At 50.0% G+C, this 13,134-nt stretch overlaps 1 protein-coding gene across 2 annotated transcripts in view; it reads right to left on the reverse strand.

Annotated features, from left to right (window-relative positions):
* Positions 1–310: 310 nt before the first annotated feature.
* NEURL1 (neuralized E3 ubiquitin protein ligase 1) overlaps positions 311–13,134 on the reverse strand; it is a 256,305-nt gene continuing 243,481 nt past the window's right edge. For both annotated transcript variants that reach the window (XM_034777499.1, XM_034777500.1), the window contains exons 5-6: positions 3,880–4,026; positions 311–1,706 (exon numbers count right to left, since the gene is read on the reverse strand). In XM_034777499.1, the coding sequence (XP_034633390.1) occupies positions 1,465–1,706; positions 3,880–4,026 (389 nt within the window). In that variant the 3' untranslated portion in view covers positions 311–1,464. The remainder of the gene's footprint in view (positions 1,707–3,879; positions 4,027–13,134) is intronic.

Below are 13,134 nucleotides of genomic sequence, written 5' to 3' on the forward strand. Positions count from 1 at the left end.
AAGGACTCACAGATAGACACACAAAATGGGTGGGGTGCAGAGAACCTGGCCACTCAAACTGATGGGGCGGCAGCAGGAGCAGCAGCAAACCAGTTCTCTCCCTTCCCTCCACCTACCTCTGGCCCTTTGGGGAGAGGGATAGCTCAGTGGTTTGAGCATTGGCCTGCTAAACCCAGGGTTGTGAGTTCAGCCCTTGAGAGGGGCAACTGGGGCAAACTCAGTACTTGGTCCTGCTAGTGAAGGTAGGGGGCTGGACTTGATGACCTTTCAAGGTCCCTTCCAGTTCTAGGAGATGGGATATCTCCATTTATTTATTTATTTTATTTTTATCAGAAGCTCCTTCATTAAAACAAAGAAACAAAATCTGTTTTAAGCCACTTTCTTCCTTTTTTGCTTGTTGATGACTAAGTGCATTGACCACCCCGTCACATCAGTGTGGCCAAGAGCGTGTAATCACCACCCAAGTTTCCTTCCTTTAAAGCAAAGAGAGACATTTAACACTCTACCATAAAAACAGAGCATTGGTGGGAGGGCAGGTGTAGACATTCTTCCTCAGTGTTTTTTGCAAGTGCTGATTGAGGGGTCGGGGGAGAGGCCTTTGGCTTGTGAAGGGCAGGGAGAACTCAGGAGCAAGCATCGGTGCAGTGGGGTTATAGTTGTGCAGTGCCACAAGGAGCCAGGCCGCTGGGGCAAGGCTGCTGAAAACGTAACCCCGTCACCTCGCTGGACGGCGACACGCAGAGCCATGCCCCCCCTAGAGTCTTTCGCAGGAACCACATGCTGCACACCCATCCGCTGCCATGGGCCCCACTCTCCCCCCCACGCAGCACTCAGCACGTCGATTTCCAGCCACCGCTCCCCGGAGAGCATCGAGTGAGCAGGGTTCCTGGGAACTATTCCGCCACCAGCAAAAGGGTTTGGCTTTATAATGTATCTCCTGCCAGACTGGCCCCGTCACACCTTTGCTGCCAGCACTCCTGCTGGACACCCAGCTCTTCCGAACGGCCCACGCAACCCTGCCCTTTTAAGAGGCTTTTGTGAAATGGGGTCAGTTGCCCCCAAAAGGCCGACTTTCTTCTCTGTATTACTGCCACTCACCAGCTGCCTACTGTCACTGTCCACCGGGCAGAAGGTGTGCCTCACCACACCTTTCCCACTAGCCTAGCGGCGGGGACATCCCTGGGCATGGTGTAGAAGAGGAAGAACGGCTCCAGCTGTTTTCTTGAGATTAAAATGTAAAACCCATTGGAAAGAGTGGTTCATCTTGACTTCCCTGATGTGCTGGAGTTCAGAACTCGTTGGGGGCAAGGGGAAGGGAAGAGCTGGCACCAGCAGGACCCTCCCCTCCTTGCCTCCAGCATCCTGGGGGTGGTTCAGATGTTGAATTTCACAAATGATGAGTGAAGACAGAGACCCCTCGCTCCTCTCACGTCTGCGCCCCCCCCCCCAACCCGTGCTGCTGGTCTAAGTGCTGCGATAAGTTTTGATGATATCCTTGATGGCCCGTCTGCAGATCGGGCAGCAGGCGTTGGCCATCTTCTTGAGTTTCAGCCCACACGGGTAGCAGAGACACATGTGTCCGCACGAGTAAATGACGGTATCTACCATGTTCTCGTAGCAGATGGTGCACTCGTCCCCCCAGATCCCTGAGCCAGATGGGGAGATAGGTGACTCCGGCATGCTGACCGGGGAGTTTGGAGCTGTGCCTGAAATGCAAGGAACACGGTCACTCTTTACTCTGTCATGAGTGTCTCAGGGTTAGGGAGAGAGGAGTGACTCGGTCAGAGCAGACTCCTGGTGCACCTAGTACTGCAGGGAGCACCCTGCACAGGCAGGGGGTAGAATGGGTGATTTAACGGGTCTCCTTCAATAGCTTTTGCAGCTAACCATGTCCAATAGCTGAGGCCTCAGCAGAAGGTGAGAAAAGGCCATAATGCACCTGACTCAATGCACAATGGTGCACCATTGAGGAAGGGAGAATTCCTCTGGGCTCTGCTCTAGCCCATGAAAAATCCCACAACCCGACTTGGCATCATTCTGCCAACAAATCTGCAGTGCAGATACAGCAATGCTGATGGAAGAGGGCTTTGGGCAGCACAGCTAACGGCGTGCGGGGAGGTGGCGTTCCTATGCTGCCAGAAAACCACTTCTGTTGGCGTACGTTGCGTGTACACGAGGGGGCTATGCCACCATAGGTGCTGTAGTGTAGACACAGCCTAAGAAATCTGGTTCTTCTAATAACAGGTCACAGAGTCTCCATGCTGGGACGGAGGGTGGTCATGTGTTAAGGTCACAAGCCTGAGAGGCAGGAGTCTTGTGCTTTATTCTCGGTTCTGCCACTGATGCACTGCATGGCCTTGGGCAAGTCACTCCCCCTCTTTGCGCCTCATTTCCCTCATTCGGCAAATGGGCACCATAACTCAGAACCTAGCTCACCTGAGCTGTGGTGAGAGGCCCAAGGTATGTCTGGAAAGGGGGCAGAGCTCCTGGCAAGGAAGGGGCTATATAAATGCAAGAGATTCTGAGGGTGGGTAACACTGCTTTTGTCATGGGATTAGTAGTAGAGCTGTGCAGTTTGCCTAGAGTTTAGGCCAATACACTGCAACGAAACAGCTGCTCACTGCACCGGGGGCCAACGGGAAAACTGGCTGCCTGATCACACGCCCAGCTGGCCCACAGAGGGAGCTCTGCAGTGTCCAAGCACTGTACAAACATTCACTACGGAGGGCAAATTGGAAGCTGCCAAATGGGTTAGCTGCTGCTTAACGGTTGGAAGGGAGGGCAGAGTGATGGCGGCAGCAGCTCTAAGACTGGTGCATTGTTTGGTGACATGAGCAGGGCCTGAGGCCTTGGGCAAGTCACAGATTGTGAGTTCTCTGGGCAGGGATGTGCATAGCTGGCATGGGGCACTACCCTCCTACAAACAGCCACAACCTCTCGATGCAACGGGAATTCTGCCTCCCTCCCTCACTCAGAGATTGTGAGGCTGGATGGAAACTTCTGACAGCCTCTGGGATTCATGGTAACTGGGCCTGGTGCAGAATAGCAATGTAAACAGCCTCCAGGCTTCTCCCCAGAGGCAGCTGCATTTCACAGGAGGGTGTACACAGTCTAGAAAAAGAACAGGAGTACTTGTGGCACCTTAGAGACTAACAAATTTATTAGAGCATAAGCTTTCGTGGACTACAGCCCACTTCTTCGGATGCATATAGAATGGAACATATATTGAGGAGATATATATACACACACATACAGAGAGCATGAACAGGTGGGAGTTGTCTTACCAACTCTGAGAGGCCACACTTCTCATCAACCTGTCTGTACTGGGCTAGCTTGATTATCACTTCAAAAGTTTTTTTTCTCTTACTTAATTGGCCTCTCAGACTTGGTAAGACAACTCCCACCTGTTCATGCTCTCTGTATGTGTGTGTATATATATCTCCTCAATATATGTTCCATTCTATATGCATCCGAAGAAGTGGGCTGTAGTCCACGAAAGCTTATGCTCTAATAAATTTGTTAGTCTCTAAGGTGCCACAAGTACTCCTGTTCTTTTTGCGGATACAGACTAACACGGCTGCTACTCTGAAAACAGTCTAGAAAGGTTGTTAGCCCCCTTTGAGATTTTTGATGATGAAAGAGGCTACACAATTATTGCTGTCCAGTATCAAGACATCTGGGCGGCTTTCACATAAAAACATCCCTAGGGACTTCACGGGTCTCTGGCACTTCTCCCTCACTCTCTTTGGGAGCTGACAGGTGCATAGATGGATGCCGCCCCGTGCATTTAGCGCACCAATGGGCGTTGAACAGGGGAGCTGGAAGGGTGGCAGTGCAGAACATGGCAGGGGCCCGCGGATGTGGGCGGGGCACACTCACCGCTGATGGAGCTGCAGAGCAGACCGGAGCCATATGTACTCAGGATTGGATCAGAAACCCCGCTGCAGAGAACCGTGGGGGAATTTGGGGCTGAAGTGGGAGAGCTCGGTGTAGATGGGCCCAGTCGCTCGGCCAATATGGTGGAACCTGGACAATAAAACAAGCACACCCGTGGTTTTTAAAAAAGCTTGTCCCCATGTGATTATTCCAGACACTAGGCCCTGCTCCTGCCCAGGGATACTTGCCCGGGGTTGGGCGTGCGTCGCTCATTCTGATCTGTGTTAAGTGCCATCACAATGAGAGCTGGGGGTGAAATCCTGGCCTTACTGAAGGCAATGGGTGTTTTGCCATTGACTTCAATTGGACCAGAATGTAACCCTTAGTTTCCAGTCCTAACAAACCCATCCTAAGCCAGGCACAAGATGGCACCCCTTCCCCCCCCCCCCCCCCCCCGCTGCTATCAATTCAAAAGAGGTTTGAACACCCCCCTCCCCCACCCACGCACACATAAGCTGGATCCCTTTGAGCCAATGTAAATAGTTCTGCAGTTTTACACGTCGCTTTTCATTAAACGTCACCCACAGCCTCACCCTCCCATGCCCCGGCAGCGTCACATCCAGGGCTGGGGCTGGGGCCAGCGGGAGAGGCAGCAGACGGCCGGCCAGGCTGGAATGGAGCCCAAGGAGCTATCCCCTTGGTAATGAGTGCTGGACACCCCCAGAGCTTGGCACCACCAAGGCAGAAAAGCGCGAGTTCTGATCCCTGTCCTGCTCCACGTGCTGTGTGGCCTGAGCTGACTCATATCCCCGACCTTGGTGTCCTTTTCCTGTCTATAAAAAAGGCAACATCTTTGCAGCTGTTTGGAAGCCTCTGTTGTTCTCAGCAACAGAGGGTCCTGTGGCACCTTTGAGACTAACAGGACCCCCTGTTGCTTTTTACAGATTCAGACTAACACGGCTACCCCTCTGATACTTGACACCATGTTGTTCTCAGGTAACCCCCTGCCTGGACGTGGCCAGCTGGTGCTCAAAGGCAACAGACAGCAAATTAACGCAGGCACTCAAACTGGGAAACGAGAAAACAGGACAGGAAAGATTTGTACTAATTGGCCCTGTCTGGGCAGCTAACCCCTAAGAAACCATGTAGATACGAGCCTGCCACGCAGCCAAAGGGGGCAAAGAGAACCTGACACTCAGTGCTGCAGTAAGTAGATGCAACTCCCCATACTTCGTGGCAGGCCTGAGTGTGATCCCTTCTTACGTTTGGGACTCGCCTGTCACAGGGCCCTGTTTGTGGAGTCCTCTACTAGTACACGCCTACACGCCTGCTCCCAGGCCACCGGAGGCAGAAGGTACTTGACCCACATTTTCCAGCTGTTTGCTGGGGAAGCAGCCAGCGCTGCAGGGGAGCCCCAGAGACAGCATTACAAACTCACTCCGGCTCAGCCTGCTTCTTGTCCTGTGGCTATGATAATAATCAGCTGAAATGTCTCCCCAGCGGCAAATACAGACAATCACAGATGGTGACAAGGGTCCTCCCCCTCCCCCGGGAAGGTGGATGGGGTCTGCTGGGTAACCATACTACCAATGGCTGAGGGAGGATGGCTAATGGAGATCAGAGCAGGCACAAAGGAGCAACTGGTTTGTCTGGAGTTCCAAGGTGTTCAGTCTCTTGTGGAAGAGACAACAGGGATAGTTCCCGACCAGAATTTAAATACCCACGGACGCTTAGCGTCCTTCATGTTACCATATATGGAGCTGAGAAAGCGGGATCTACAGCACAGTTCAATGAGTCGGCGGCTGCTTTCAAGTGAAAAAGCACCAGGAGGCCAGGAAAACAGTCCTGTGGACAGCATCTTGCTTCAATTTCCTTGTGGGGGCTGGGTAAGGCTAGCTGCACTTGGTAGTCAAACCAGGCTACCAACAAATCTCAGAGTCCAGCAGGTTGAGCCACCCAAAAGCCTCCTGTAGACAACTGGAATGTAATCAAATGTCGGCCATCAGCCAGGCATCTGACCCATTTTGAAATGTAGCCAAGGTGCACTGCCTGAGAAGGGCGTTGGATGGGAGGTGCAGAAAGAAAACTAGCCTGTTCTGCCTCCGTTTCCCTGTCGACACCACCGAAGAGCAAGTGAAATGAAGGCCTGGCCCACCTGGCTCACTGTGTGCGGAGTTACTTGTCTCACTTCTAACTCTGCTAAACGCCTTTTCTACTTGTTCCATTCCTGCTCTGACAGAGTGCACATGCCTCTGGTAAAGAGACAGCTAGGAAATACACCCAGAACACAGGACTGGGTCGCTGAAGAACAGGGACTGTAGGTTCTGTTCCTGTGCTGACACAGACTTGCTGTGAGACCTGAGACAAGTCACCCAGGGAGGTTTAGGCCCAGAGGTGATTTGCGAAATGGAGATAAGAGATGAGTTGCATGGCTTAATTCATCAGTGTGGTTAACGTGCCCTGAGCTCCTCAGAGGGCAGCTTCTATGCGAGGACCAAGCTGTCTTTGGAAAAGTCAGGCACCTTCTTCTACACCGAAGTGAGCAGTGCTGGAATTCCTCTTCCGCTGTCAGCTGAATTGCTCCTGAAATACGCTAGGACGCCATGGTACATCTCTCTTTCCCTGTCACTTTACTGTGCACAGCAAGTCTTTCCGACAGATCATAAAAAGCAAGGGCCTCTCTTCTCTGCATGGACGCTAAAGATCTCATGGCCCTGGCCCTTTTCATAAGAGAAGGCCTTTCCCACAACGTCCTTGATGGTACTATGCCTTCCGCTCTCTCGGCAGCATGCTGTGTAACAGATGGCTGTGGGCACCACTCTCAGAGGTGGCTGCATTTCAGCAATGCTGTTCGGATGCAGTCTTGGAGGTGACCGGCGGTAAGAGCAGCAGGACGCTTTAAGTAACTGTAAGTACTGAAAGTCTGTCTCTCCTTTACACAGCTACCTCCTCACTTGGAGATGTTACTGAGGCTAAACCTCGGCACATACACAGCATTTCACACTGCCAAAAAGGTGTGTTTAATAGGTACGAACAAGCTACCCGGTGTCAGAATGTTTATTAGTTGTGCGCTGTTAAACAGCTGCTGTGTTCCACCCCACAAGTAGCTGTGTTTCAGCAATCCCTGTGTATTTTATTATATGAATGATATTACTTAGCACGTATCGTGTACATCACATCTTCAAAGCTGGAGAAACTTTAACTAAATTCTTCTCAGAGCATGGTGAGGTCGGCAGATATTCAAAGGGATTTGGGTGCCTCACTCGGTTAGGTTCCTTTGAAAATTCCAGCTGCTATCCTGTGAGTGTCTCCGTTTCCCTGGAGACAAGTTAGTTGCTGACTTGAATGAGCTTTATCTCTGAGAGCTGGATTTGGGTCTCTGGATAGGACGGAGCCTGTCAAGTCATCGCTGGCCATACGGGCTGGGCATGTCCTGTTAAATCAAGCATTCTAAGCTGCCTGTAATAGAATTTTAATCATCTTGCTCCAAACCATACGGGGCAGCTATGTAGATTATAAAACTCTGTGTGTTTTTCTTTTAAATTGGGATGGTTAACACAGGCAGCCAACGGATCTTGGAAATATTACCTGGCACGGTTCATTGCTCTTCTCAGAGTGCACAACAAAACCAGCAGGGGACTTGTTCCTTACGCCCCTGGTGTTTTGCCCTTATGGTATCAGATAACACCAAACCATGACCTCTGTCCAGCACTGTAACATAGCTACTGCTGAGGCAGGGTGTGAGAGCATACAGTAACCTAATATTGAGAGTATCAGCCTGCATGTGACCAAATGTTTCTATTGATAACTGCTGCCTTCTCCTGGAACATGCTCTGTAACCCTGGTGTGCGTGGGATGCGTCACACACATTTTATTACCTTTTTGGAACATTTCAGCTCCTTCATGTTGATTCTGCAATGTGCCAAGGCGGGACTGTCAGGGAGCTGACACTATTATGATAAATTCTGAAGGACCCGAAAGGTCCCTTTCTGGGAACAACACAGCTCCAGGACTGCAGACTGTCAGCTTAGATGCACCCAGGTTCCAGACCTGCTGTGATTCTCAGTCCTGTCATTTAGCCCTGCAACCAACCTGCCTGCCTTTATCCTAGAGCCCCTGTTTTCATCTGCCACAGACAGCACCGTTTGGTGACTCTTCCTCCCATCTGCTAGGAGGCGGCACATAGAAAAGCCACTACAGAAGCTGCGGTTCTAACCAACTCAGTCGGCATCTGCACGGTGTTATCTTCACAGAACTGACAAGGCGGCTAGGTCTGCAGAGACCTAGGGCACCAGCTGTGTTCTCAGGTGCACATGACGTGGGTATGTTGGTGTAAGTCATGGCCTCCCTCCACTCTGCCTGCTCCCTCCTCGGGAAATATACAAGAATGCCAGCCTGGGGCTGAGAGATGCTCGGCCCCCGCCTCTTCCATTTCAGTCAGGGGGAGTGGCAGGTGCTCAGTCCTTCTCAGCCCCCTAGAGAACCTATTCCTCAGACTTGGGAAGAATGGATCAGCTGTGTGTGTCCATGACACAAACTTAACACTCTGGAGTGGTTGGAAGTATCAGGTTGCCTCCAGCATAGCCGGCATTTTATCCATTGTGCCACCCTTGCCGGGGGTGGGGTGATCAGATTATTCTTTTCACGGTGGGTGGGACTTGGGAGGCGCAGGGAGGAAGGGGGCAGGCGCTGAGCTGCGGGGCCCTCTGGCAGGCAGGAGGCGCTGGGGAGGTGGAGAGGAGCTGGGGGGGGGGGGCTGCTGGTGGGTGCTCAGCACCCACCATTTTTTCCCCGTGGGTGCTCCAGCCCCGGGGCCCCCACGGAGTCAGCGCCTATGCTCAGATGTAAGGCAGAACTGGAGCCTGGAGGGCTGGCTACTCGAGGATGTGAAGGAGCTGCACGGAGCCTACGTTCACAGACACCAGCAATGGACGTCTCCAGTCTGACGGATGATCTAGCAGTAAACTGAGCTAATGGATAATATATAGTGTAAACAAGCCCAGCGGGGTATAGATCACAGCCCAGTCACTATACACACAACAAAGGGGAACATCCACTAGCAGAGGCGTTTACAAAACAAACCCCTGCTTCTCATCCAGTCAACCTGGACGACATTCCCTTCATGAGGCTCAGGACAGGTTTTGTTCCTAACAACAGCCGGCAGCTCACCTCATTAAACTGAAAACAAACACAGGCAGCTGAATGCTCTTTTTTCCTGGGCTGGTCAGAGGAGCCTCTAATGTTACAGACCATGTACGAAATGAAGACGATCGTAGTCAACAGCCATGATCCATTGGCACATTAGAACTCTCCACAATCAGACTAAAGCTAGTCTCTGCTGGTGGAAAAGCAACGAAAACCCAGGGAACTAAGGGCCACCCTCCCACACACCTCGCCACCTTGCTTTGACCTTGCCTTCTCCAACATAAATATATAGCCACCCGTCTATTAAAAGAGGCCTACTAAAACAAGACACTCCATCATGCACGTTTCTGCCCCGGTGGGAGAACAAGCCACACGTGACAGATGCTAGTCACGTTGATTAATGCACTGCTGGAAGGCGCTCAGATATTCCAGTGTCGAGTGTGGTATAAGAATCACTACAGGACACAATAGAATTACAAAAGCAGCAAAGAGTCCTGTGGCACCTTATAGACTAACAGATGTATTGGAGCATGAGCTTTCGTGGGTGAATACCCACTTCGTCAGATGCATGCTCATGCTCCTATACGTCTGTTAGTCTATAAGGTGCCACAGGGCTCTTTGCTGCTTTTACAGATCCTGACTAACACGGCTGCCCCTCTGATAATAGAATTACAGTAATTGCCTCTAACTAATTCTAAACACACGTATGTTTCAGACCAAACCCTGCCATCGTGCATGTGAACATGGCCCCCATGGAACTCTACGGGACCGGCTGTGTACATCTGAGGGCAGGATCAGGTCCTTTAAAATATGAACAACTCTAAATATTGGAACATTCTTCTCCTCTGAGACGACTAACATTATGGCTTGGAGGGCCTGATCCGAAACGCGCTGAAAAGACGCCCATTGACTTCAGTGGGCTTTGGCTCAGGCCCATATACCAGTAGGTTTATTGACACCATTTTCAAACCACTAGTATCAGCTAAAGGCCAGTGCTGATGGAACAAGTAATAACTATCCTCTGCATTTCAGCAATATCTCCAAGAGAGGATCACAAAGCTCTTAACTTTTAAATGAATGAATGAATCCTCCCAACACCCCTGAGAAGGAAGAGAGTGTAACTGTTAACTGCATTACTAACCCCATTTTGCAGAGAATACTTAATCTTGACCAAGAGGCACCGGCGGTGGGCAACAAGGATGCTTTGGCTTTTGATCCGAGTGACAGGGCATTCGCCAAAGGGAACCTCAAGCGCTGGGTTCCCTCTCAGCAGAGATCAGTCACAGCTTACGTTTTCCCCAGTTTTCAGTAGCCTTTTCTTTGCTGAGGCTCGCTTTTGACTGTGGCTGGTGAAGTGCTGGTGGGAATTGGTCTCCTAGCTGCCTATTACTGGGCTCTGAGCTCCGTTAGGAAAGGTGCACTGTTCGAGGAGAGGATGGCTCCTAAATTGGGAAACAGTTTAGCAAAGTATGTAGCAAATACGTATGTAAACGGAGTCCAGATGCTATGGTGACGGACTCCTAGAAATGTGGGAAATACAGAACACTGCATGGGAAGTCTAGTCTTTTGCATTAAATCATCTTTTCCTCTCAATGTAGGATATAACCAACACATCTAATTGTCCTTTTAACGCCGAAGAGCCGATCAATCTCAAACGGACACACAATAAAAACCTGTTTACAAATGAACACCTCAAATTCCTGTATTCGTTGGTTTTGCAACGCGAATCCCTCAGATGCCCTAGCAATGGCACAGGCCAAGTAATTAAATGGCAATGGATGCTCAAGGCAAGATTACAAAAGTGATTCATTTCAAACTCCCCCCGCCCCCTGGTACCTTGTCCAAAGATCCTCCTTTAGGGCTGAAATTTGCTGGACTGGATCTCAGCTGAACAATGGGGCAATTTTGAAAGTTTAAGGGAGATCCCTTGTGAGATTGAGGGGGAAAAATACGCTTGCCCCATTGTAAAGAAATAAAGATGATTTCTATGCTTACTTTTCACAATTAACTCACAAATGGGCCAACACTGAGATTTGCTGTTGTGCTTATTGCTGACCAGGCCCCTGAGAAGGACTGAGAAAAACCAGCTGGATACCAATAATGATATGCCATGCAAACATTTCTTCCAAAGCTGCTCAGTAGGTGTTTAATCACATGGGAGTAGAGACGCTGTGGGATGTTTGTGGGTTAGGCCAAGGGGCGGTGGAGTAACTGCCATGAATCTAAAGCCTTTATAATGCACTTCTCACCATGGTACCTAACCCTGAATGGCTGACACAGAGGGCCATGGCCATTTTCCAGCCCAGAGGCCAGGAAAATGGCAACAGAGTGAGCTCTAGGGTGGCTTGATCAAAAGTCCTTCAGAGTCAATGGAAAGATACCCAGTCACTGCATGGGAGTGGCACCAGGCCCGTGATGCCTAACATGCTACCACTGTGTAGGAGGATGGTCTTAGTGTATGTGCAATGTGCCTCAGGGAGCACGGGACCAGGATTCATCACCAAATTTGATCCACTAGTTGGATCATTAGCTTCCCCGGTTTGGGCCGGGTACTGACGGAGAGTGTCATGGAGGGTGACCAGATGTCCCGATTTTATAGGGACAGTCCTGATATTGGGGGCTTTGTCTTAGATAGGTGCCAATTACCCCCACTCCCAGTCCTGATTTTTCACCCTTGCTATCTGGTCACCCTAGTGCCATGTAAATGCTGATCCATGGACAGTGAGGGAAGATTACTCAGCACTTGTACAGGGAAAGGGATGTAAATCATTACTGACTCACTATCTCCTTTCGCTGATCACTAGCTACAGCATTATACACCCTTGTATACCTTCAAGGCCTAACCTACAAGCCTCGAATGCACAAGACTCCCTCCAAGTCAGCGGGGTCCGCTCCTGGAAGCCTCACAGAAGTGGACTCCACGTGCTTAGAACTAACACTGCTTTGAAGAGAAAATAAATTGGAAAGAAACATTTATGTCATAGGCTGGTGCTTTCCCTTTTAAATAGGAACAAACCCCCCACTTTGCTGAAAGAACAACAGTAGTGAACATGGGAACATCCGTGCTTTGTGGCAGGATCGAATGCTGTAAATGCTTTGTGGCAGCACACAACGCCCCTGGCAAACACTAGCTCAGGTGGTTGATTCGGTTTCAGTTGTTTGCATTACCTGCCCGTGCTTTTATGAGTGTTAGTCAAGCCTCATAAATATAACATACACCCAAATGGTACAACCGGCAGGGCTGTATTTATCAGGGATGTTCCTAGTCTGCAAACGCAAACTTAGCTCTTCTTTCACAATAGATTGTCAGCAAACCACCATCTCAATTCAGCCTTATGCTGTCATTAATGTTTTTTTAATGGGCTTGTACTACCAGGGACTGGCCTGGCCTGCTAAGTTTAGACCTTCCCCAAACAATGTAGTAAATGAACAATCCACTCTGGGTGCCACTTTCTCATCATCTGTGGTGGAGGCAGAAACTCTTGAGGGAACCGCAATCTTATATGACCTATTGCTATGTCTCCACTGTTCATGTTGTTGGCACTTTACTGCCCTTTCCCCCTAGGTGTAACACTTTGGCTGTGTAAAGAGCCCATCCAATAAAGACCGGTGAACTACCTTATTGTAACTGGTTCTTCTACAGGTTTTGTCCAGGTGGGTTCCATTTGTAGCATGTAGCACATCATGCATACAATGAGGGACCTACACACCACAAATAGGGGCCACATCCACAAAGACTCAAAGGAGAACAGATGCTTGGCTACAGTTTTAAACTGGGATTTTCAAAGGTGCGTAAAAGAGTTTGTTGCCTAACATCCATCCTAGTCCAATGGAAGTTGGGCACCTAACTAGCTTAGATAACTTTAGAAATCCCACCCTTCACCTTTACTTGTTAGGAGCCAGATTTTTCTAAGAAGAGCTCAGCAGCTCCCCTAAAACAAACAAAACAAACAAAACACACACACACACCCCTACCTCTTTTGAAAACTTGGCCATTTGTTTTGGTGCCTAAATAGGACCTGAGTTCTTTTACAAAGCTGGCCCCAGTTGTAGGTGTTCTCTGGAAAAATCTGTTCCTAGGAAGGGTTTGTTCCAGCGTATGTGGGTATCTGC

The sequence above is a fragment of the Trachemys scripta genome, chromosome 7 (genome assembly GCF_013100865.1).
Source record: "Trachemys scripta elegans isolate TJP31775 chromosome 7, CAS_Tse_1.0, whole genome shotgun sequence".
NCBI lineage: Eukaryota > Metazoa > Chordata > Testudines > Emydidae > Trachemys > Trachemys scripta.